General features: G+C 35.5%; 1 protein-coding gene across 1 annotated transcript in view; it reads left to right on the top strand.

Moving 5' to 3' along the window:
- Positions 1–25,850, top strand: part of LRBA (LPS responsive beige-like anchor protein) — a 610,319-nt gene that overhangs the window by 453,284 nt on the left and 131,185 nt on the right. The window contains exons 45-46 of the mRNA XM_019641170.1: positions 14,481–14,621; positions 15,642–15,761. Coding sequence (XP_019496715.1) covers positions 14,481–14,621; positions 15,642–15,761 — 261 coding nt within the window. The remainder of the gene's footprint in view (positions 1–14,480; positions 14,622–15,641; positions 15,762–25,850) is intronic.

The following is a 25,850-nucleotide window of genomic DNA, read 5'->3' as shown; positions in this document are numbered from 1 at the left end:
TATATATATATATATATATATATATATATATATATATTTAAATAAGAGTAAATGTGGTAGGAAGATATTTTAAAAACCTGCATCCATTTGTAGCTTTCTTTATATACTTGTATGCATGAACTTCTCATTCTTATATTTCCCTGTGATATTCAAAACTTATTTTATGTGAATATGTAGTATGCCTTTCACAGTGGGTAGTGTGAATACCTTATCTTCTAGTCACATGTTCACATGCCTGTCCAATTCTTTATTTTCAAAGTCCATTTATTTGAATAAGTGCACTTGTTCAACATAAACACCTTTCGTAGTACCCTGTTTATACTGAATGAATGTGTTCATTCAAATAATTGATTATTAAATATTTGCTGGACATCTTTTGTGGACATTTTTCTAAAGACTGTGCCAGAAACAAAAGTGAATGAAATAATCCCTACTTTTAAAGAATTTTATAGCTGAATGTATGTTATATATGAACCATTTATAGGAGATTAATCGGAAACATTGTATTTCCCTGTGACTTAATTTTATATTGTCCCACTTTCATAAAAGAATTTTTTTAAATATGAGTCCACGGTTTATAATGTAAACCAAATTTTTGAAAATAGAGAAAGAGTGAAGTCTGAAAACAAAACCATAGTTATCATTGGCCCAATATGTAAACTGGAATAGACAAATAATTAGTTACCATTTTTTAAATGTAGGAAGAAAAGAAAATTGGTAGAGTTTTATGGAGAAATATATTCTGTTAAACTGCATTAATTTATGTACTTTGAAAATATGTTTTTCTGTATGTCAACTAGAATTAAAAAATAAAACAACAAAAACAAATACTAGTTATGATTAGGTTAACAAGATGGGTGAGTTATAGAGCTAGTGTGCATATCTCAGCAAGTGATTTGAAAGTGTGAGTTTTACCTTTCTGAAATATAAACAAGGTGATTAAACGACATTAGTAGCATTAAGAACTGTTCAAAACATTTAAACCCTATTGTTTAGTGTCCTTTATAAACATGAGGTATCGCCCTCTTTAGGGCATCTTTCTAGAATTCTTTCCTAGGCCCTGATTTATTTGACAGTTTCTCTAATATTACATACCTGATCATATAGCTTGCTTTGCAGTAATTAAAACAATATTGTAAATCATTTTGGGAGAATGAAAAACATAATACTTGTATATTTAAATTAAGCACAAAGATATAATATAATATGAAATCTTATATTTAGGCTTAGAAATTAATAGTACAAAAACAGGAAGAAAAGGGGATAAAGATAAGTCAGTGTTAAAAATATAAATGATCGTAGTCTTGTTGGTGGAAATGCAGATAAAGATGTGGCAATTGTTCCCAACTATAGACTCTGGTCACTTGAAGCAGACTGTGGGTTTATTGCAAGAGAATATATGTATAGAGAGAGATCTTACTGGAAAAGTTAAAAGCTGCTGACTTATTTGTATGACTGCATGCTTATTATTGCCCAACAGCGATTTGGTTTTTCTAAAAATAGTGTTATATATAATTATTAATACACTCTTATATTGTGGCTGTTGCTGCTGCCACTTATTTTTTTTTATCTGTAATATATCATAGGTGCACAATAGGGTTGAGGTTTATTTTATAAATGTAAGTCCAGTTCTTTCAATGCTATTTGTTGAAAAGACTGTTTTTCCTCATGAACTGTCTTGGCACCTTTGTTGGAAGTGAATTGGCCATATATGTGAAGGTCCGTTTCCAATTCTGTCCAATCAGCATGTCAGTATCACACTAGATCAGCATCACACTGCCTTGGGGACTCTAGCTTTAGAGTAAGTCATGACATCTGGCCATGTGACTCCTCCATGTCCTTTTTCAAAATTGTTTTGACTATACCGGCTCCTCTGCCTTTTCCCTTGTCAGCTTGGGAATCAGCCTGTCAATCCTGCAGAGATTTTGATTGGGATTTTTGCTAAAAATGAAATATTAGTAATATTGAATCTTTTAATCTACAAATGTGGTTTATCTTCAATTTAGTTAGGTCTCCTCTAATTTCTCTTTAATGTTTTGTAGCTTAGCATACAATTCTTGTACATATTTTAAGTTATCCTTAAAAATGTCATGGTTTTTATAGTTATAATGTTTTCAATTTCAGTTATCCAGTGCTAGTAGTTAGGAATACAATTTAATTTTGTATATTGACTTTGTATTTTGCAATCTTGTTAGATTCAACTATTCGTAGTAGCAGCCTTTTTGCAGACTTTTTGGCTTTCTATAGAAATGGATATATCATCTCTGAATGAATATATCCTGCATTATGCAGTGTTACCGGAAGTGTTGAGGAACCTTGTCTTTGGTCTTAGGGGAAAGTTTTTTACCATTAAGTATGATATCAGCTACTGAGTTTTCATAGATACCCTTTATCAGTTTGAAAAAACTCCCTCCTATTCATAGTTTGTTCAAAGTTTCCATTGTAATTGGCTATTGAATTTTGCCAAATGGTTTTTCTGAAGATAATCATATGGTTTTTCTTTATTAGTTTGTTAGTCTGGTAAATTTTACATTTGTTGATTTTGGATTGTCTCATTCCTGGGATAAACCATACTTGATCGTGATGTATTACCCTTGTAATAAATGGCTGGATTTGATGTGCTAATATTTTCTTAGGAATTTTTGTATATATGTTCATGAAGGATATCGGTCTGTAATGCCTTTGCCTAGTTTTGGCATCAGGGTAATGCTGAAATGACAAAATGAGTTTTGAAGTTATTCCCTCACGTTTCCTGGAAAAGATGGTGTAGGAATATTATTATTTCATTCTTAAATATTTGTTGGAATTCATCAATGAAACCATTTGAGGCCAGGAGTTTTATTTCTGGTAAGGTTTTTTTAAACTTGGAATTAATTTTCACTAGTAGATACAGGGCTATTCATGTTTCTTTGTTCTTTAATGAGCTTAATAGTCTTATTTTTTCACAGAACTTGTTTATTTCATCTAAGTTGTTCCTTTTTACATTCTTGATATTGGTAGTTTCTTTCCTTCCCCTGGATCAGCCTGGGTGTAGATTATGACTTGAATTGTGTCTCCCAAAAAGATATGTTGAAATCCTAACCTCCTGTACCTGTGGACATGACCTTGTTTGTAACTAGGGTCTTTGCAGATGTAGTCCAGTTAAGATGAGGTCATTAGAGTGGGCCTGAATCCAAAATATTCGATGTCCTTATAAGAAGATGAAAACATCATGTTAAGACAGACATCAAAGGAGACAACACCATGTGGTGATGGAGACAGAAATTTGAGTTATGTTGCCATAAACCAAGGAACACCTGGGCTACAAGAAGCTAGAAATCAGCAAGGAAGGATCCTTCCCTAGAGGCTTCAAAGAGAGCATGGCTCTGCCAACACCTTGATTTTGAACTTCTAACCTCCGAAACCACGATACAATAAATTTGTATTGTTTTAAGCTACCCAGTTTGTCGTATTTTGTTACAGGAGCCCTAGGAAACTAATACAGTGCACACACATTTCAGTTAGTTGTTTTCTTGATGAATGGATTTTTTTTCATTATGCAATGCTCCTCTTTATATCTGCTAATATTCATGTTCTAACGTCACCTTTACTGATATTACTATAACCATGACAGCATTATTTTGATTATTACTTGCAGTATATTTTTCCATCATTTTTTAAAACCTGTCTGTGGCTTTATATTTCAAATTTGTATCTTGTAGACAGTGTATAATAGAGTCTTTCTTTTATAACCAATCTGATAATCTCTATATTTTTTTTAAAATTCAGTACTGATTAATTCATTCAGTAAGCATCGTTCAGTGAGTATTTTTGAGGTAAGCTGAAGAAGAAGGCTAAGTGAAGCTAAGGGAGAAAGATACATAAACTCATGAAGGTTGAGAAGAAATGAATAGTTAGAGAGGCTGTGAAAGAGCCTTACGAGGAAAGCAATGAAGAGCAGAAACAAAGGTAAAAGGAAACAGGAAGGAACCCCCAGAAACCATGTTTTGAAAGACCAGAAAAGACTCCTAATCTCTACATTTTAACTGGAGTGTCGAGACCATTTATATTTAATGTAATTTTTGATATAGTAGTCAGTTTACATGCATCTTCTTGCTATCTGTTTTTCATTCCTCACATTAGTTATTTGTACCTTGTCTCCCTTTATCTGCCTTTTGTATTAAGTATTTTTATGATTCCATTTTATCTTCACTATGGCTTATTATTTATACTTCATTTTTAAAAACTTCAGTGGTTTGTAAAGTGTTTGAAATGTTTTTAACTTATGACAATCTATCTTTAAATTATATTATACCACTTCATGTATAGTTTTCAAATCTTAAAACAGTATACTTCTGTTTTCTCTATTTCGACCTTTGGAGCTATTGTCATAAATTTTGCAGCTAAATATGCTATAAACTGAATACGTCATTACTATTTTTGCTTTAGGCATCCATCTTTTAAAGCAATAAAAATAAGAATGTTTTTTTCTTTTTTTTATGTTTAGCCTGAGTGTTACCATGCTTGATAATCTTTATTTGTATGGATGTGCATTTCAATCTGGTATCATATGCCTTCTCTAAAAATTTTCGTTCCTATTTCTTGAACTGCATGTCCTCTGGCAATTAATACTTTACATTTTATTTTAATCTGAAAAACATATTTCGTGTCGTTTTTAAACTATTTTCACTGGATATAGAATTTTAGATTGACACTTTTTTTCTCAATACTGTAAAGATGACTTTTCTGTTGCCTTCTGGCTGGCTGAATTACTATTGAAAAGTCTGCATTATTCTCATTATTATTATTTTTCTTTCTATGTAATAATGTTTTTCTGTTTTCCTCTGACTGTCTTCAAGGTATTTTTCTTTGTCTTAGGTTTTCACCTATTTAACTGATCTCTCTTGTTCATTTGTTTGTTTTATTTTCCTGCTTTGAGGTTTTGGAGTTTCTTGAGTCTGTAGTTTGTTTCCTTTTAATAATTTTGGAAATTGCTCATTCATTACTTAGACATTTCTTTTGCTCTTTGCCTGTCTCCTCTTGTGTCTCCAATTACACCTGTATTAGACTCGTTTGATTTTGTCCCATAGCTCGATTGCTCAGTTGTCTTTGTTTTTTCATGTGTTCATCTTCTTCATTTTGAATAATTTCTATTTAAACTACCTTAAAATAAATGTAGTTTACTTATTCCTTTCTTAGCTGTGTCCAGTCTTCTTATTAACTCATCAAAAGAATCGTTCACCTATGATATTTGGTCAAGCATTTACATTAGATTTTTTTTTATAGTTCCCAGCTCTACTGAAATTTTTTACCTATTCATGTAAGTTTTCCATCTTTTCACTAGATCTTTTAGTATGTGAATTTCAGTTATTTTAAATAACTTGTCTGATACCTCCAACCATCTGTACTATCTCTGAGACTAGTTCTTTTGATCACTTTATCTCTTCATAATGGGTCTTTTTCCTTTTTTCTTAGTATTTTAAGTGTCTGATAGTTTTTGGTTGAATGCCAGTAGAGATGGGATGTGACTAATAGCTTATGCCCAGGAATGTGGGTGCCTCCTCTTATATCAGGCATGAGCTTTGTTGGGAATGTTGTTGTCATTATTACCTTCTATACAAGACAGACTTCAAATTCCTCCTTTGAGTTTGGCCGTAGAGTGGACCCTGAGGTGCTAGAGATTTTTCCCCTTTGTTCCTGTCCACCCTCTAGTAGACCCTCTGTGCCTGTGCCACAGAGGAGATTTTGTCTCTACTTACTTGCCTTTTTCCAGAAGTAGATTGTTATTTGCTTGTTACTTAGTGCCAGGCTTGTGGTGGGGCAGGGCAGCTCCTCAGTTCTGATCCAGCATCAGTCTTCAGCTGACCCTGCTTGGTCCTGTCAGGTGGGCCTTCTTAGGTTCTTAGCTGTACTGTTCCGCGTGGCACCCAAACTCGGCTCTGTGTGTTTGTCAAGTCTCAGGTATGACAGCTTTCCTTGTTCCTCCTCCTGTCGTAGCAGACCTCCTTTGTATCAGTGTAGAATTCTGGCCCATAGAGATTTTCTGTCCCTTGTCCTAGATGAAGGGGCTTTTGCTTTCATCCTACCCCAGAAGCAGATCTTCACCTGGGCCTTGTGGGTAACAGAAGGTTTCCTATCTCTCTTCCAGAGGCAGATCGGCTTTGTTTCTACCCTTCCCTCATGTGCAGTTGATAATTGCCTGGGCCCTGGGATGAGAGAGTTTGGTATTCCTCCCCATCAGCTTAAGGGTTTTAGTTTATATAAGAGAAAGGTTAGGGGAAGTGAATATTATTTTTGTGCTTGTCCTCAGTAACAGCAGATCACATCCTATCTCTCAGACATTTGTGATTGTCCGAGCCACCTTCTCTGTTACCAGTGGCTCTCTGAGTTGTTGAGGTGATACCAAGACCTGTCAGTGTCCCAGAGATGAGGGTCTCAGTCAGGAGTAATGCCAGCTGATTGGAATCCAGCTCCTTCGGCAGCAGCTTTTAAAGGATGCAAATAGACCTCCATTAGGGGAAGACTGGCAGCTGGGTGTTTCTTTCTGCTTCCTCTGCACTGAGCCCTGGAGGGATGGCCTGGAAGAAGCCCTTTTCTGTTTGGTATAGTCCTGTGGGACCCGCCAACACAAGCCCCACTGGTCCCCAAAGCCAGGCCATCAAGGGCGCATCCTCTGGGGGCAGCTGCCAAAGCCCAGGTACCAGAGGTGCGAACATGCTCCTTCCAGGGACATATGGGTGACTTGGCGAGGGCCACAGGGGAATGCAGAGATCCTGTCTGCTGGCCTCCCTGTCTCAGGAGGATCACAGCTGATCCCTGTGTGTGGTGTGTTAACTTAGGAGCCTGATCCTCAGGCTGCAGCTTTTATGATATGCAAATAAACCTTTTTCAGGGAAGGACGGAGGTTGGAGTTTCTGTCTGCTGGCTCTGCTGAACTTCAGGGGTGCAGCCAAGGCAAGTCCTCTGGAGCCTCGTAGGAATTGTTTCTTGTTTTGCTACAGTCGTGGTCTGATGGATACAAGCCTTTTTGGCTTTCAGAACTAGGTGTTTTGGGGGTGTATCTCACAGGTAGAAATCTTAAATATCGGGGTGCTAGGTGTTGGGTACAAAACTTTCACTCAGAGAGAAGCTGTGAGTTGGGAGCACCCTCCCACTCACCTTGTCAAAGGTGAGTTTATGGCAAGACTGTGTGACAGCCTTTCCTACCTGTTTCAATACGGGTTTTTTCTGTTTTTCCATGTGTATGAGTTGCTCAGCTAGGTTTTGGGTTTCTTTCAGAGGGAATTGTTCCATATGTAGCTATAGATTAGGTTTGTCAGTGGGAGGCCTCCATCTTGGACCTGAACTCCTGACTTTAATGGTTTTAAATAATTCAATTTGCCAATGAATAGGCTTTGTTATATCAGTGTTGGGCCTCTGGGGTGTTTATCATTTTCGTAATTACTGAAGACATTTTTTTCAGTTTGTCTTGGATTGTTAAAATTGTCTTTTGGGTTCTTCTAGTATTTAGCTCAACATTGACATTGGATTATCAGATTATTCTAATCAATTTACATGCCTTTCTCAAACTCAGATACAAACCTATAGTAAAAATCACTATATGAACCATAGCTGAATAACAGAAGTGTAAAGGCATTGCTACTAAATCTACCAATGTGAGCATTTGAAATGATTTAAATGCTACATAGGCACAATAAGTAAAATGAAATACTTTCTTTTTCCCAAGATGTGTTGGTTAAATTGAAATAGTATAGTGAGTGTATATTTAATGCCACTTGCAAGAATGCGTGTTTTCAAGGGATTAAAAACTGCTCTGATACATGAAAACAAAAGTGCTTATTTGTTAACTCTAAAAGCCACAGTGGTGTGCCAGTGAAATTTTTTTCTTGACAGTATTACATAAAATGTAGAGTGCATGAAGATAAGTGCCAACCGTTTCAGTCATATCTAGCATATGACTGAAATCCCTAAAAGCCAAGCTTGAGTAAAAATGCTGATCAGGCTGTTTGTTATACTTGTCATTTAGATAAAAGAGCTGTTCCAACCGACACAAAATAGTCCCTGCACCTCCTAACAGGGGCACCATGCTTACATGACAGAGGCTATTTGTTTATTTTCTTCTCTTGGGGGCTGGGGGCAGAAGGCAGGTGGAGGAGACGCACAGAATAAGATTCATCGGCTTCTTTAAAAAGCTTTGGCATCACAGATTTGAAGGTTCTTTTTGGGTTCATGGGTGCTAGTATACATTTATGCAAGTTAAGAGGAAAGTAAAGCAATACACTTTGGTGACAGTTCATAACCCTTTTTTTTCCACTTTTTTTTTTTTAAGATGTTTTGCCAAGCATCTTTTTGGTATCTCAAGACAAAATATTCATATATTTTCCCAATTGTAAAGCCTTCTGCTAAAGTGATACTTACATATGTGTATTGTATAGGTAAGGATGAAAATGTAAATAACATTTTTTTTCAAAAGGACATTTAATCTAAACCTCCCATGAAAGAATTCTAATGGCCTTACAGATTTAACACCAATATTTTCATCAATTCACACAACCCAGATCATTTTGGATTTAGTTCAAGTGCTCTCTGAGTCTTGCCCTGCCACAGGCTAAGTAACTAACCATTAATAGTCATTTAACTTCTCACAGACTCAGTTTATTCACCTGTAAATTGGGAATGCCAATAGGTTTGTATATTAAGCGGTTGTTGTGAATGTAAGATAATTTATGTAAGACTCTTAGAACCTTCACTTATATCCAATAATAATAGCATTGTCATCAGATAGAATGGCCCCTTTAATCTGCATATCATAGTTATTTCCTGTCATCTTCTCAAACCAAATTATTGTCTAATCAAGAATGACCATCTTTTATGATATCAATTTCCTGATAGTCCATCCTCTTTCATCCTCTGAATTAAATGAAACTAACGTTTAACCTGACATTTTTATAACATATAGCATTGAATTCATATAACGTTGAGTTCCACCCATCTTTTCTTTGCGAGTTTTTAGCTCTCACTTTGCAGTGGCTCTCTTTCAGTATCTACAGCCCTTCCCTACTTCCAGGAAAGAATAGAATAATGTATAACCTCTCTTGTCCACGACCTCTTAAATGCTGTGGGACAGGCTTTATGTGTAATCATGCGACTACAGGATGTTTCCAATTTTCTAATCATACCAAATGAAGATGACACTGTCAGATGGCTTCAGGCCGGTCACCAAGATCCTAAGCAAGATGCTAACATAGCCATGCTCTTTGCCTCCCTTTCCTGAGCCCCTTTTTTGACATCTCTTCTGCACGACTCTGTATTCCTATGAAATATATCTTTGTGATACACCAGCCTTTAGCATTTTCAAGGGCCCTACTTCTGAATCTTATGCTCCAGAATGATTTTTCTTTTTCTTTCTTTTTTTAAATCTTCTCTTCTGCTTCTCATCCTCATATGTTGGGTTTTAATGGTTTTCCAAAGAAAGCCTTCTCAGAATGATGTAAAAACCTATTTTGAGACTTGGATCTTGGAAGAGAAGTTTGCTAACTCAAGCACATCTCTCCGCTGTGTAAAATTACTCAGGTTCCTTGTCAATTCCCTGTAACTTTCTTACCCAAAGTAACTATAATCATGCCAGCGGTTTAAAACTTCACTTCTGAAAGGTTGATATAAATTGGAACAGTTCACGTATAAATCTGAAAAGGAAGAAGTAATTATGATGATCGTGATAATAATAATTACAACATTAATAGCAGTTGTACTTACTGAGTACCTGCTTTGAGCCAGGAGCTATTCTGTAATAAGTACTTTACATGTATAGTTAGTCTTTTAAAATCAATTTATTAAGTAAATATATTTGAGAAATGTAAGAAATTGGGAAATTGTTGAAATTAGGGAAAACAATTTGTAATACCACAGTTTTAGATGGATAAAATGGCCCAAAGACTGGATTTTGAGTGCTGGGTTTGTCTCTGGATTTATATTGATTTTGAGCTACATGACTCAAGACACATCTCATCTTTATTATTAAAATAGGGGTATCTAGTTCACATATATATTGTGAGAATGCATAATAATGTTTTATAAATTTCAAAATGTAAGCTGGGGATATTATTCTTAATTATAGAACTTCAGGTGAGATTTCCTGAAATTTTAATAAAGAGAAAACATAGGTTATATCAACACTACAAAAAGCCTTTTTTTTTTTTTTACAGCTAACTTTTACTGTTAATTATATGAAAGTCTATTGTGTGCTCTTGAAGGGGTCTGTAAATCTAAAACTGTTTGTTTTTAATTAATGTAGTAGAAAATGATTGTTAACTTGATTGACATATCAGTGCTTTTCATAGTAAAATTTGGAGGGCCTTTGAACTTTTGAAAAGTAATTTTGCTTTTGTTTATGTTCTTGAGGTAGGCTAATTCAGTTTATTGGGACTATTGTGTACTATTATGCTTCTGACATGAATGATGCACCAGGTACCATTAGAGTGTTATCATGTTTCCTTTCCTAATAGACTCCACTAATTCCATCAGGTTGTTTAATGTCTTTTTTCTTAGATATTCTTAATCAAATAAACTGACAACAATAATTATTATGAATAATGTACTACGAGTATGTGCCAGGCACTGAGCTGGGCACTTTACATGCAGTATTTGTATTTCTCTGATAATTAACAATTTTACTTCTCAAAGAAGGTAATAAGGTATTTTTCATTGTAATACTCTTAAAAACTTGATTTAGGAAGTTTTGTTTTGTATACTTTGTTCTGAAAGGTTCATTACTATTTCTCAAACAGAATACTTATCACACTACCACAGTTGTCGATTTTGCTGTTTGTGAGATTACAGTATCTTAAGTATAATGATTTTTTTTTGTATTTATACATTTTCACGAGTTTCACTGTTCTGTTTTCTTTAATTTGCCTTTTCTTATTTTTATCCATGTTCTTATTTCCATTTAGTCCTGTTACTCTAATTTTTAAATCATTCTATTTTATTTGAACTACTTTTTCATCTTGTGATCAAGGTTCTTTTATTATTTTTTTAGATTTAAAAAATTTCATATAATTCTATTTGTTAGCTTTATGTAATGTTTAAAATTATTTTTCTGTATCCTCAGACTATTCATGTTTACCTGGTTATGATCTTGAATTATACCTTTCTAATCAATACTTACTTTTTATTGATTTTTTTTTCCAGGAAGTTATGACCCTTGTAAATGACTAGTAGTTTTGCTCTTTTTCCTTTAATCCATTTGCTGATTTTAAAAAATATTCTGTCAAGCTTTTATATGAGCTCCTTGTAGGATGATAGTGCTAGGCATTTTTCTGAATTGCCCTCTGATTGATACTCTTAATATACTGTATAAGGAAGAGGAGCCATCAGCAATTACTTTTAGTTCTTCTGTAGAGATGAATAAACATCTTGAAATGCTGATTTAGACAATGTTTTAAAAATGCTATGATGCACTTCGGTGTATGACACACTCTTGCTTAGTTAAATGTTTTGCAGCATTATAACATAGTTGGATTCAGCTCATCTTTTAAAGCAGTTGTCAGAAAAATATGGGCCGGCATGGTAGAATGTATTAGCTCAATACATTGTCTCCGTTTTATTATGAAGCTGCTGAGGAAGCTGTGATATACAGCACTGTCATTACAGATCTATTGTTAGGACGGTTCCGCAGTCTTCTTTGCACTGCCATTAATTTATAGCAGTAAACAATATGTAGCCTTCCTACTGCAGCAGAGCAGAATCTTTTAATGAGGTGGATGTTATTACCACAATAAATCAGTGCTTTCGCGTAATGTATAATTCAATGTGTGTATTCCCACTGTAACTTCTCTGAGTAAGCTGATAGTGTATCATTGTCATTGCACAGCTCCACTGGTCTTTTTTTTTTTTAACCTTCTTTTATTTGGGGACTTCTTTTTTATATGCTTGCAAATAAATGTGGTATGTCTTGATAGCTGTCCTGTAGCAGGCTTCAGAAACCAACTGTAACAATAACAGCCAGAATCAATACTGTGGGTTCTACCTATATGGATTTCTGTGTGATGCTATTTTTTTTTAGATGCGAGTGAAATCAATCCTAATTGGTTTTAGCATTATATTCAAGAAACGTGATTCTATAACTATTGATTTGGGGGTGTACTCATTTGGAGAGTAATAAAAATAGGAGCAGGTAAAGTGAATACTTAATATGCTGCAGAACCATACAAAAGGAGCATTGATTCTATTTTTAATTCACATAATTTCTCTTCCAATGATTGTATTTCTCCTTTCTGTCCTTTTGCATGGCTCAGTCTTTAGGGACAGTGACTAAAATCCATTTAAAGGCATTCCAAATTGGTTCTGTAACAAAGATTTCTTGGAGTCAGTTCCATTCTTAGCTGGCATAAATTTAGTAAATCAGGTTTAATTCTTTTGTGCAGAAACTAATGCTTCAAAAGATGGCATTTTAAATTAGTATACTGTAATACTGATTTAAAATAGTGACCGACTAAAGATTTTTAAAAATTTGCTTGTAAAGTAAAAAGTGGCTTAAAATCAAATGTTGATTAGAAAGAACCGAGCTATTGAAAGAGAACAGTACTAAAGATAAATAGCAGTTTTGAAAAAATAGTTAACAATTTAAGAAAGATAGCCAAAATGATGAATGTAAAATGTTGCTGAAAAATCACATGTTAACATGAAAAGCAGTTTAAAAACTAGTTTAACATTGCCTCATTTTGATAGACTATTTCTGAATACATCTATTTTTGAACCAATATTTTAACATTTTTAGTTGAACATTTCCCCCATAAATAATCAGATATTTTTCTATCTCTTATAAATGAGGGGTGACTGACACATAAGTTTTCATTAAAGAAAGTAATCAGACACATCTTATTTTTTTTCAGTGAATTGGTACTTACATTTTAAATAAGAAATAGACATTTTATAGATATCCAAGTATTTTTTATGAGAATGAATTGTTACTTAAAGCAGTTGATCTTAACATTCCTTGAGCCCTTAGGACCCTTTGCGAATCTTAGAAAGACCCTGTTTGTCTTCCCTAAGAAAATCTACACGTGCACAGTCACACAAAATTTTGCATACTGTTCAATGGAGTCCACGTATTCCCTGAATACTAACAGCAGCAGCAATAAGGATACCAGCTAGCATTTATGAAGATCTTATCTTTTGCCATGCAATGTGCTGTGGCTTTACAGGCTATTATTTCATTCAAATTTTACCCCAATTCTGAAAGATAATCTTAAAATAGTAGCATTCATTGAATGTTGGCAGGCATGGTTTGTAGGACTGTGCATGTACTGACTCATTTTCCAAAGCACCCTTCTGGCTGGGTACTATTACTACTCCATCAAGCCCCGGCTCTTCACCGCCTTGCTGTGCTGCTTTTGGGACCTCTGCTGTAATGTATTGTTTCACTATAGAAGCTTGAAACCTGCCTGCTATTTCTGTGTTATGTATTTTTTATATTTCGTGCTGGCCTGTTTTTATCCTCTAAATTCTGGTTTCCCTCGTACTAGTGGAAATCCCTGGGTTTACATTTCATCCCCTTTTTGCCCAGTCTCCTCCTTGCACTCCTTCTCTCTCCCCACAATTTTATTTCATCCTCTTTGCAGACCCTATTATAAATGAATCCTCTAGCGTCAAGATTCTGTTTCTGGTTGTTGCTTCTAATTAACTAAATAGGATTTTATAGGCGTTTTGCAAAGCATTATATAGCTAATATTCACTTCATGTAATTGTCTGTATGAAAAAAAAGCTTGTTATGGGCTGATAAAAGACCTTTGTTTAACAAAAACTAGACTTGTTGAGAAATGGCAGGTTTCTCCATCCACTTGTATGTGTATGTTTAACCTGCACTGAAAATAAGTTTGCTTTCCATCTACTCCCTGAATGTACCACTGTTTTAGCTTAAATAGTAAATATATATATATATTTTTTAAGATTTTATTGGGGAATTGGGGGAGGGGAACAGCGCTGGGGAATCAGGGGAAGGGGAACAGACAAGTTGCTGTTGTTTTGTTCTTCAGTCTAGTTGTGGAGGATGTTGCTTCACTGGCCCAAGTTGGCACCATCATTGAGCTCTTCCTGGGCGAGGCACATCAGTCGCCAGCCTCTGGGAGGCTACTCACGGTGGCTGCTGGCCGCTCACACTGGCTGTTGGCTACACACGGTAGCCCATGGCAACCCACTGCCACAGGGGCTGCAGCCTATGCTGTCGCCGACGACCCAAGGCAGCCCAGCTCCAGGTTGAGCTGTTGTTCAGCATCTTAGCTGTAGAGGGCAGTGTCACTGGGCCTCATATGTGGGATCCGAACCGGGGCCCTCTGGCATCCCAAGCGAGTTCTTAACCATCACGCCACTCGGCCGGCTCTAAATATATTTTTAAAATTCACTTTGAAACTTCCTAATAGGACAGCATTTGAGAGTGAAAGAAATAAACGACGCTTACATTTATGTGTTCTTGTTCATTTTTTTTCTCCTCCCATTGACAGCCAATAGGAGCTTTGAATCCAAAGAGAGCAGCATTCTTTGCAGAGCGCTATGAATCATGGGAAGACGATCAAGTTCCAAAGTTCCACTATGGTACTCATTACTCAACTGCAAGTTTTGTTCTTGCATGGCTGCTAAGAATAGTAAGTTCAATTTGAATAATAAACCATGGATAAATGAATTCAGTGTTGTGGAGAATGTGCAATGATTAAAAATCATCAGCATCTTTTTTGAAGGCTAAATTTTTTTCCAATGATGAAGGTTCTAATTAAAGTATCTGTCTCCCATTCGGTATGTGTTTTATAATCTATTACTGTAGAATCACCTTAAAAATATTTCACCTTGAATTGTGTGAATTTTTTTCCTTAAATTTGCCTCTTCAAATGGTTGCTATCTTAACCAAATCCTAAGCAGTAACATAGATTATATTCAAATCTAGTCTATTAAAATAAGAAATAAGATTTCATTAACACACGTATATTCGTATATTTTAGAGCTTCAATTGCCCCAAATGGAATAAGGCATGTTTGTAGGTTACACCAAGCTGCCACGTATTGATAATATATTGGTTAAACAAGAAATGTTTCTGTAAAATTGAAAGGTGATTCATCTACTAGAAGGTAATTTCTTTGGGAAAGCATTAGCAGCACATCATTAATTAAAGCTTGTTGGAAGGGTACAGGCAGACATAAATCCTAGAAGTAATTTATAGTGCTTAGCTAATTTCAAGCAATTATCCACTAATATGTGTTTAAGTGTTCTTTAACTAAGAGGAGGCTTTTAAATCTTACAAACATTTTTCTTTTCTTAATCATAAATTAAATATTGAGCCATAACAATAGGAAAATAACATATTGGATTATTTCCCTGTACTATGAAAAAATGCAATCTAATTTATGTCTGAATGTTATTAATAAATTGTTCTTGGAAAGGAAAAGTGGATGAAAAATGTTGCACATATCACATTTTGGATTTCTTTTGAAACAAAAATATTTTAAGATCATTAATGTAATAATTTAGATATAATTCCCAGTCTGTTCCTAGTATGTATTACTGGCTAATGTCTATTAGTCATTAAAATATTTAGATACAAAGATTTATAAAAAAACACATTTTTATGCTTTAGGGAAGTTAATGGATTTTTTTAATTCCTTATTTTTTAGGAACCCTTCACAACTTATTTCCTAAATTTGCAAGGAGGGAAATTTGATCATGCAGATCGAACTTTTTCATCAGTTTCCAGAGCTTGGCGAAACAGTCAGCGTGATACATCTGATATTAAGGTATAGAAATGTTGCATTTTACAGTTACTGTTGCCAGTGTGCTCCTTGTTGAGGGAACGTTGAGTATTCCTCTTTTGCAATACAGCGCTATTTACTAATGATGAGCCTCAAGGAGTGGGGTCTCGTTATGTGGCCAAGAACCACTGTACAGAATTTGCCTCTTGCTCTCTCGCTTCCATATCTGTCTCTGCCTGCCTGTGTGTCTGTTTGTGTGTCTGTCTCTTCTCTGCCTCTTTTCTTTAGTTATAGAATGGTTGTTTTTCCTCTTCCTTGGAATCATTTTTTTTAAAGGAAAAACATAGTATGGATGTAAGGCAGCATGCTCACTGGAATTCCAAACTCAGTGAATAAAATTAATATAGTCAGAAAAATACTACGTAAAAAATCTCAGACTTTATTTTAATATTTCAGAGATCCTAAATCATCTTTTACTTGCTGCCGGTTCTAAATGCATACCTGACTGATTGGTATAGGATTGCATTATTATTGAAGAGAAATAAGAATTTTCCTATCTCTATGTTTACTGTAAAACATCAAAAACTTTGCACAGTAGCTAACATAATCCTTACTAGAACTTTGCTTCTATCCTCAGATGTATAGTAGTATATTTTCATGACGTAGTGTCTCTTTCTGCAAAATACTGGTGTTAGAAGCTATTGAATATAATGTGGTATGCCTATGGTTGTGTAGGTCCTTATAGTACCATAAAGACATATGACTTATGCATGAATAATTGTACTATTTGTGAGACAGTGATAACTACCATATGAGATATATTGGGGTTCAACAGAGGAAAAGTTACATTACTGATGTTTATGTTACTATAGAGTACTTTAAGTTCAATATAACGATAATTACATTTTACTTTTTGGTATGGTACTTTATAGTCTATAAATGGTATTCACATATTTTATCTTAACTGTACAGTATAGTATTGCTTATACCAAAGATTTCATCATATGTGGAAATAATCTTATATTGGGCCACGTATAGGATTTTTGGGGGTTTTTTTGTTTTTTTGTTTGTTTGTTTGTTTGTTTAGCTGAGCCATCCTGCTACCTGTTGGCAGCTCATCGGCTGCTCAGCTCGGGCCAGGACTTGAACCGTTGTTGCTCAGAGCTCAAACTCTTGAGCAAGCTCTTAACCGACTGAGCCACTCAGCCGGCCCAGGATTTTTTGATAGTCACAAATAATGTACTTTGAAATACCTCTGAAATTATATATCATACTCTTCCAGAATCATTAGTAGATAATTTTGAAATGGATATTAGATAACAGTAAATCAGAATACTTAACAGATTTAATAATTGTTGAATTCTACTTCTAATCTCAAAGCTATTTAATTACTTATTTAACTCTTTTGAGAAGTAATAGGAGATATGGAAATATTGATAAGTCAGACTTTTTGTCATCAAATTAAAGACATGAATTTTTTTAATTTATGCATTTCTTCACTTATTAAGCATCTGTTGACCAAGTTATCACCTCATAAGTTTGGTCCTAGAAGTGTAAACAACAAGATCATAAAATTGAAAATTGTTTTTCCTGGATGTATAATAGAGAGGTAGTGGATATCTTCCAGCTTTCCCCTCTCAGTACTAGACATTCCTGCTTAATGCATTGGTAGGCAGGAAGTGCATATGATAGATCCTTGTAGTTTTGCTGTCTCTCAAGATTCTTTAATTAGCACATGTCTGGTTCCATTTTCCCAACACTTCCCTTAAAATAGTGTAAAAACATAGATAAACCCATGCAAAACAGCTGCAGCATTAAAATAAAGCCCACATGAACTTGTTTATTTTTCTCCTCCCTTATTTTGTTCATTATCTTTGTTTTTTTCACAAATAATAAGGACTTAAACCCATCTCGCTTTCCTTTGAATGCCCCAGTAGATTTTGTTAAAATAGTCCCAATTAGTAGACAATACTAGAATTTCAGTTCTTCTATTGTGTTACTTAATCTCTAGCTTTCTAGCAGTGTTATATAGGGTACTATAGGAAGAAGTAGAGTACAAGGTTAAAGGAAATTTTTTTAAAAATAAAAGAATTTAAAATTCCAATTGTCAAGTTGATTGGAATTTGATTAGCAGTATAGCTTCATTTTTAAATAGCATTCCATTATGTTCAGAGCCACAGAAATTTTCTTCAGGACTAACTTTGCAGAAACCCACTTGCTCTTGCTCTTCTAACCAATGTGGATAGTCTCCATTTTTTATTATTTATTTATTTATTTATTATTTATTTATTATTAATTTTTTTTTACCGTAAAATATCTGTAGGGTGGATAGGGCATTGAAAAATTACCCCATTTTCTATATTGATAACCAGCTAATTTGGGTCCTATAAATAACTTAGTAACTTTCAAATACTTTGAAAAGTATGTAATATATGGTTCATAGGCCATCTAAAGAACCACCCACTGAGGAGGGATTTAATCATGTCTTTCTTTTACTCTCACCTATTTAAAAGTGTTCTATTTTAACACTTTAGGATGCCTGTTTAAATTATGTGTTAAATAATATAATGTGTAAGAACAAATGTATAAGAAAGCATAGTTAAATCACCCTAATAGTGTAAACATTTTATTGAGATATAACATTATATTTTAGTTGGAATTATATTTATTATAGTCTTGACCTCTATTGTCTTGGAGTTTCTAGAAATAATTAGGAAAACATTAAGAAGTAGAGAGGGGATAGTGAAATATGAGGGTGGGTGGTGGAAATCACTTTACTGAATGGATTCTAAAGTACCTTACTTGATTAATATACTATATGTTATTGAAACTGTTTTCTTGGCATTTTACAAATATGAAATTGTGTGAGGTAGATAGATTTATTTAAATTATTTTATCAGAAAAAAATAATATAACATTTCTAATACTTAACTCTTTCTTGCTGGAGGGGAGCTGGCATTTATCTTAGAATCCCTATTTCTTTCACTCTGCTAATACTGAGAGAATAATTTTATTAAAAAATAAATGTATTTCTATAAAGTAAAGGTAAAAATACAAATTCTTTTTATTTCACAGAAGAAAGAGACCTTATTAGATTTAAGATCAGTCTTTCATTTTTAGCATGATTTACTATTTAGAGTTTTGGGGATCATTTGTATTTTGGTGCATCCTTGGTGGTTTCATTTTAGATCTGATGCTCAATAATACTTTTTATCCTTCATGATAAACAATTCAGAAGTGTTGGTCCGTTTTCTAAGTAGGATACCACACTGTCCAATGGAAATATAATGCAAACCACATGTGAGCCACATATATATTTTAAAATTTTCTTGTAGTCACATATAAAAAGACAAAAGAAGAATGTAAAATTAACTGCAATAATGTATTTAACCTGGTATAGCCAAAATGTTATTTTTCAACATATAATCAATATGAAATTGTTAATTTGATATTTTACGTTCTTTTTTGCCTACTAAGTCTTTAAGATATGGTGTGCGTTTTATGTTTACAACATGGCTCTATGTAGAGTAGCCACATTTCAAGTGTTTAATAACCACCTGTGGCTAGTGACTACTATATTGGGCAGCACAGACTTAGGGCATTGTTTTGATATTACACCAAGAGATAGCTTCCTGTTTATGGAAAGAATGCCTTTGTCCACTTTGAGCAGTGATTTTCCTGATGTTGTATTTTATGTAAATACAAACTTACAAGTAGTAGCAATAATAGGTAATCCTAGGGACTGAAGTAGAAAGCGCTGAAAATTGGGTTGGAGAACCATCACTGTGATAAATAATAATTTTGAATCCCCAGCAGATTCTATGTTTCAAGTCTTAAAAACTCACTTAAAAGGCCAGTGGTATCACACTCTCTGACTTCAAATTATACTACAAAGTGACAGTAATCAAAACTGCATGGTATTGGCAGAAAAACAGACACACAGAACAACTGAACAGAATCAAGAACCCAGAAATAAACCCACCTATCTATGGGCAAATAATTTTCAACAAAGAGCCAAAAACATACAATGGAGAAAAGAAAATCTCTTCAATAAATGATACTGGGGAAATTGGAAAGCCACATACAAAAGAAACTATAGACTGCTATCTGTCACCATGTACCAAAATTAATTCAAAATAGATAAAGACCTAAATATAAGACCTAAAACAAAACATTTCATAGAAGAAAGCATAGGTCCTAAACTTATGGACCTTGGGTTTAGGGAAGATTTTATGAATTTGACCTCAAAGGCAAGGGAAGTAAAAACAAAAATAAATGAATGGGATTATATCAAACCAAAAAGCTTCTGCACAGCAAAAGAAACCATCAACTAAACAAAAAGGCAACCAACCAAATGGGAGAAGATATTTGCAAATGACACCTCCAAATAGGGGCTAATGTCCAAAATATATAAAGAGCTCACAACTCAACAACACCACCAACAACAAAAAGACCCCAAACAATTCAGTATAAAAAATGGGCAGATGACCTGAACAGATACATCTCCAGAAAAGACAGCCAACAAGTATATTAAAAGATGCTCAACTTCACTAGCTATTAGGAAAATGCAAATCAAAACCACAATGAGATACCACCTCACACCTGTTAGATGGTGATTGTCAATAAGACAAGTAATAATAACAAGTACTGGAGAGGCTGTGGAGAAGAAGGAACCCTCATACATTGTTGGTGGGAATGTAAATTGGTGCAGCCACTATGGAAAACAGTATGGAGGGTCCTCAAAAAAATAAGAATAGAATTACCATAAAATTCAGCAATCCCTCTTGATATCTACCCCCAAAATCTGAAAACATTTATCTGTCAAGATACATGTTCTCCAATGTTCATTGCAGCATATTCACAGTGGCCAAGACATGGAAACAACAAAAGTGTCCTTTGAAGATGATTGGATAAAGAAGATGTGGTAATATACACAATAGAATACTACTCTGCCATAAGAAAAGATGAAATAGTGCCATTTGCGACAACATGGATGGATTTTGAGATTATCATGCTAAGTGAAATAAGTCAGAAAAGTTGAAAACTATATGATTTCACTTATACATGGTATATAAAACTGAAAGCAACAAACACAGAAGACAAACAAGCAAAAACTCTTAGACACAGACAACAGTTTAGTGGTTACCAGAGGGTAAGGGGGGAGGAAGGGTTGTAGAAGAGGGTAAAGAGGGTCAAATACTGGGGGTGCCAAAAAATGTCTACAAGTGGACACTTTGGTCAACCTTGGCTTAAGCAGTAGTTCGCTGTAATCAGAAGTGTCTGGATGCTGATGGTAACCACTTGAGCACCTTTTGTAATTGCAGAAGTCGAACATGACTTGTATGCATCTTTTGTTATCGATATATATTGAGTATTACAATTTTAATACAGTTTTTGTTTCTTAAAATGTGTATATATTTTTTTGGCACCCTCTGTATATGATGATGGAAGGAGAACTGACTCTGGGTGGTGAAAACACAATGCATTATATAGATGATGTATTACAGAATTGTACACTTGAAACCTATATAATTTTATTAGCCAGTGTCACCCCCAATAAATGTAATGAAAAAAGGAAAAGGTAAAAAAAAACCCCAAAAACCTCAAGTTTAGAAACTGAGGTGCAAAATAGATAACTGTCTTCAGCCTGAACCATTATGACTAAATTTTGTCATAATCACACATGCATAAAGCTTGAACAAATTTCACTAGGCAGTCACATCTACATATTAGGCAAATATTTAAGCTTTTCTAGGCAGTTCATTGTCATTGATTCTCACCCCCCCCCCATCTCTAGGGGCAGCATACTTATTTCACGTACCTTTAGTGCCAATAAATTCAGCCTAATGATTAAATACAATGACTTACTACAGTTTAAACTCTTTTCCTTCTCTCCTGTAGAATGATTAACAATCAGGATTGGAGAGGGGAAGGAGTCATAAATGTCACCTAGGTTCATTGTTTTAGAATGGGGGCAAGTAGTAAATGAATCTCAAAGGGAGATTACTGGAGAATCGTATTTCTCCAGAAGCCCTGAATTTAGTGCAGTAATATATTGCTGAAATAACCTTTGTTAAAAGTAAAATTAGAATAAAAAGTTCGGTGGAGTCCTGAGGTAGCATTTAATTTTTAATTTTTGAATTTTAATTGAATTTGTGTACAATCAGGTCAGGTTGATACAGCACCAAATAAAAGAAGGCCATTGCCTTCAGTGAACTTTTGCACAAAAGGACATACTGACAATAAGAGAATCCCAGCAATTCAGTATAATAAGGGCAGCGTGTGCTCACAGATACAGAACCTGAAATAAAGAGCAAGGAGAGGCAAGCGCAAACCCAGGACCCGTCACGTTGGGCCTTTTCCTCTGTGGTAAGGAGGTCGGATTTCACCCTAAGAGCAGTAGGGAGACATTGGAGGACGGGAGCCCAGGAGGGACTTGAACAGGTTTTGTGGCTCTAAGCGGTCACCGTGGTTGCTGTTTGAATATACACTACATTATGAGAAAGAGTGGAGACGGTCTGTAAGCTGTTCAGGGAATTAGCCAAGGCAGTGAGTGGAAACTTAAACTCAGCAGTGGAATGATACTAAAGAAATGTGGGTGACCTGAAGGCATATTTAGGTGTAGAGAACAGAGAAGGTTTAGTGAGGGCCGTGGTGTCTAGCCCCCTGCCTTCAGGGAGAAAACTTCCTATGACGGAAGTTTTAGGAAGTTCCTAAATTCATAGGCACTTCCTATAAATTAAAGTCCCCCAAACACCTTTAGTGAAGCCAGCATTTATTATTTATTATATGCAGTACATAGTAGAGAGCACTTGGGGTGAAAAAGTCAATATAAACAAAGTTCTTCACATCTCCAGGTGAGAAAGACAGGTATAAAGAAAACTATTTTCAGTACAGATTAGAAGGTGATAACTGCTACAGTAAGATATAAACAAAAAGTGATTAATTCTAAGGGAGACGGAGTTGTGAATGACTTCACAGAACATGTGACATTTGCGTTGTATCTTAAAGCATGCAAAGGAGTCTTAAGAAACGCCCTAAATTTATGTCTCTAGTCTACATTTCTCCTGATACCTGACTCTGTCCCCAACATCTCCATGTGAACATATAAAATGTACCTCAAACTTAACACATTCAAAAACAAATCCCTGGTCTCGATTCCTTCAAACCTGCTCTTCTCATCTTAGTAAATGGCTTCCCAGATGAGAGTAAAAGCTGAAGTCCTTACAATGTAAAACGCTCCCACCTGCACTCCCCTCCAAAACCCTGTTACTCCTTGACCTCTTATTATATTGTTTGTCCCCTTACTCATCCTGTTCTGGTCAAACAGGACCTCCTTGGTATTCTTCAAATACTCTAGGTATCTTCCCACCTCAGGGCCTTTGCTTTTACTTTTTATCTAAAAAATTCCTCGAGAAATTCTTAGGGATTTATTTCTTCAACCTTTCAAGCCTTTGCACAAATGTCACCTTTTTAGTAAGGCCTTCTCTGTCCCCTCTTTTCAAAGTTACACCCCTCACCCTGTGCACTTTCACTCACTTCCCAATTTGATTTTTTTTCTTCACGTCACTCACCATCTGACATACATACATTTATTCATTTGTTTATTATATCTTATCCCATGGGAACATTAGCTCCCCAGGAGTGTGAATTCTTGACTCTTTTGCTCATTGGTTTATCCCTAAGGCTTAAAACATAGTAGCCACTAAATTAAATACTTATTAAATTAATGCTTTGATGAAATGTAGAAGAGTATTCTGAGCAAGGAAAATGACATGAACAGAGTTAGAGAAAATGCTTCACATGTCGGAAAATGCTTTTTTATTGGTCTGCTGATTGGCCTTATGTACTTGGTGTGTAGCAAGCATAAAAAAAGGAGAGATACTTCAAGGCAGCTGTGGTCTCATATGAAGACCCATGTTAGCATTCTAAAGATATGCGGCTGAATTCTCCAGATCAGTTCAGTAAAATTTTTGTCAGCAGCCAGATGATAACTATTGTTCCACTTGCAGTCTATGCAAGCTCTGTCACAGCCACCCCCCTGTACCACTATAGCGCCAAAGCAGCCATAGGCAGTAAGCAAACAAATGAGTGTGATTAGGGTCCCATAAAAATGTATAAAGCTAGGTGGCAGGTCATTTTTGGTCCGGGGCCGTAGTTTACCACCCCCTGCTATAGGCAGCGAGGAGGCACTGCAGATTTTCAAGCAGGAGTACCATGTAATTGACGCTATTATAAAAAGAAGCACTTGGCAGTGCTGTGGAAAATAGATGCAGAGACTGGGGACAGAGGGTGAGAGCTCGAGTTAGGGAGATATGTCAGGAGGCTATTATAGTTACTTAAAAGAAAGGATGCCGAGTCCTTCAACTAGTGTAAAAGCTGAGGGGATGAATTCAAGGGATGGGTTAAAAGTGATCCTCCAGGACGTGGCTTGTGGTTGAATTCTCCACTACTTGATTGGAACCAGTCTAGTCAGAGTTGATGAGCAACCTCCATGTTGTCCAACGCGCATTTCCAGTTCTCATCCTAGTTGACCTGTCAACATAATTGACACAATGAATGGACGCATTTTCCTAGTAATGTTTTCTTCACTTGGTCCTGAAATAAGGAGCCACCTTCTTCTGGCTTATCTTTGTACCCTTTTTCTCCGCCTTCTTTACTGGATTATCTTGCTTTCATACCTCAAATCGTTGGAGTACCTGAGGACTTAGCCCTTGGACCCCCGTCTGCATCTACACTTGCTCCCTAGATGATTGCATCTTATCTCACAGCTTTTCCCTGAGTTCTAGACTTATATATCTAGCTCATAGGCATTTTACACTGAACATGTCCAATGTCAAACTTTGTATTCTCCAATTGCCCTGTTCCCCACTCTCAAAGAAAAAACCTCTCTTCCTCTAGTATTCGGCATCTCAGTAAAAGACAGAGCCATCTACTGAGTTTGCTCAGGCCTTTAGAAAGCTGAGAGTCCTTGATTCCTCCCCTTCGCATACACCCCACTGCCCGTTTTCTCAACCTTCAGTATAAACATGTCCAGAATCTGACCAGTTATCACCACCTCTAGCCCACGTGGCTGTAATTCCTCACTAAAGTGTCCCCACAGGGTGTTTTCTCCATATAGTACAGCAAGAATAATCTTTTCGTATTGTAAATCGGATCATATTTCTGTGGGCACATCCCTCCAATGACGGCTCATGTAACTCAGAACAAAGTTCAGGTTCTTCCTGCAGCCACTGAGACCCTATGTTATCTAGTCGTCTCTCTGATTCTTCCTTTCTCTCACTCGCTCCATCCTCACCTGCCTTTGTTGCTGTGCCTCTTCCAAAACGCCAACTCCACAACTATTGGGGTGACAGTGCATCAAATGTTCTCTGTGCCTGAACCACTTCCCCCCAGTAATCTGCTTCGCCTGTTTCCTCATTTCATTCAGGTCTCTGCTCAAATGTCATCTCAAAGAAGAGTTACACTGAACACCCTCTCTAAAATCATTCTTCACCCCCTTCTCTTCTTTTAGTTTTTTTACACAATACTGTTCAGTGTTGGACATGATACATACCTAGCGGTTTATTTATTTGTGTCTCCATCACTAGAGAGCAATGAAAGTGGGGGCTTTTTGTTTTGTCTACTTTGTAACCTCAGCATTGAGAACATGCCTTGCATTTAGTTAGAAATCAGTAAATATTGCTTGAAAGATTAAATAGATTTAAAGATATCAGAAAAAGAGGAGTCAGTGAAAGAGCCTGGGAAAAATGGAGAGGTCATTTGGGGTGTACGGCTACCCCAGCCAGAAGGGCACAGCAAACACCAAATGGATGGATATGTGCTCCTGGCACATGGGATGGGCTACTGACAGCTCATATTTTAGGAAGGGCTTTTCTGTCTATAAGAACACTGAAAGCTGACTGTCACCTGCTGACCAAGAGCTGTTGATTCAATTTTCTATGTTTTTACAATGAAGACAGATTGCGTTCTTACCATTATATAGCTTTACAAAAGAAGTCCATTTGGACATCTTATTACTAGTCATATCGTGGATATTTAATTTAGAAACCTATCTTATAATTTATTGTGTATTGTTAGTGAGGAATGTAAAATTTATATTAAGTTGTGAAATTAGTGTCAGTACAGCATATT

The sequence above is a fragment of the Hipposideros armiger genome, unplaced genomic scaffold, assembly GCF_001890085.2.
Source record: "Hipposideros armiger isolate ML-2016 unplaced genomic scaffold, ASM189008v1 scaffold_58, whole genome shotgun sequence".
Classification (NCBI taxonomy): domain Eukaryota; kingdom Metazoa; phylum Chordata; class Mammalia; order Chiroptera; family Hipposideridae; genus Hipposideros; species Hipposideros armiger.
Note: the sequence above shows the minus strand (reverse complement) of the source record. Positions and strands in the feature narration are given on the sequence as shown.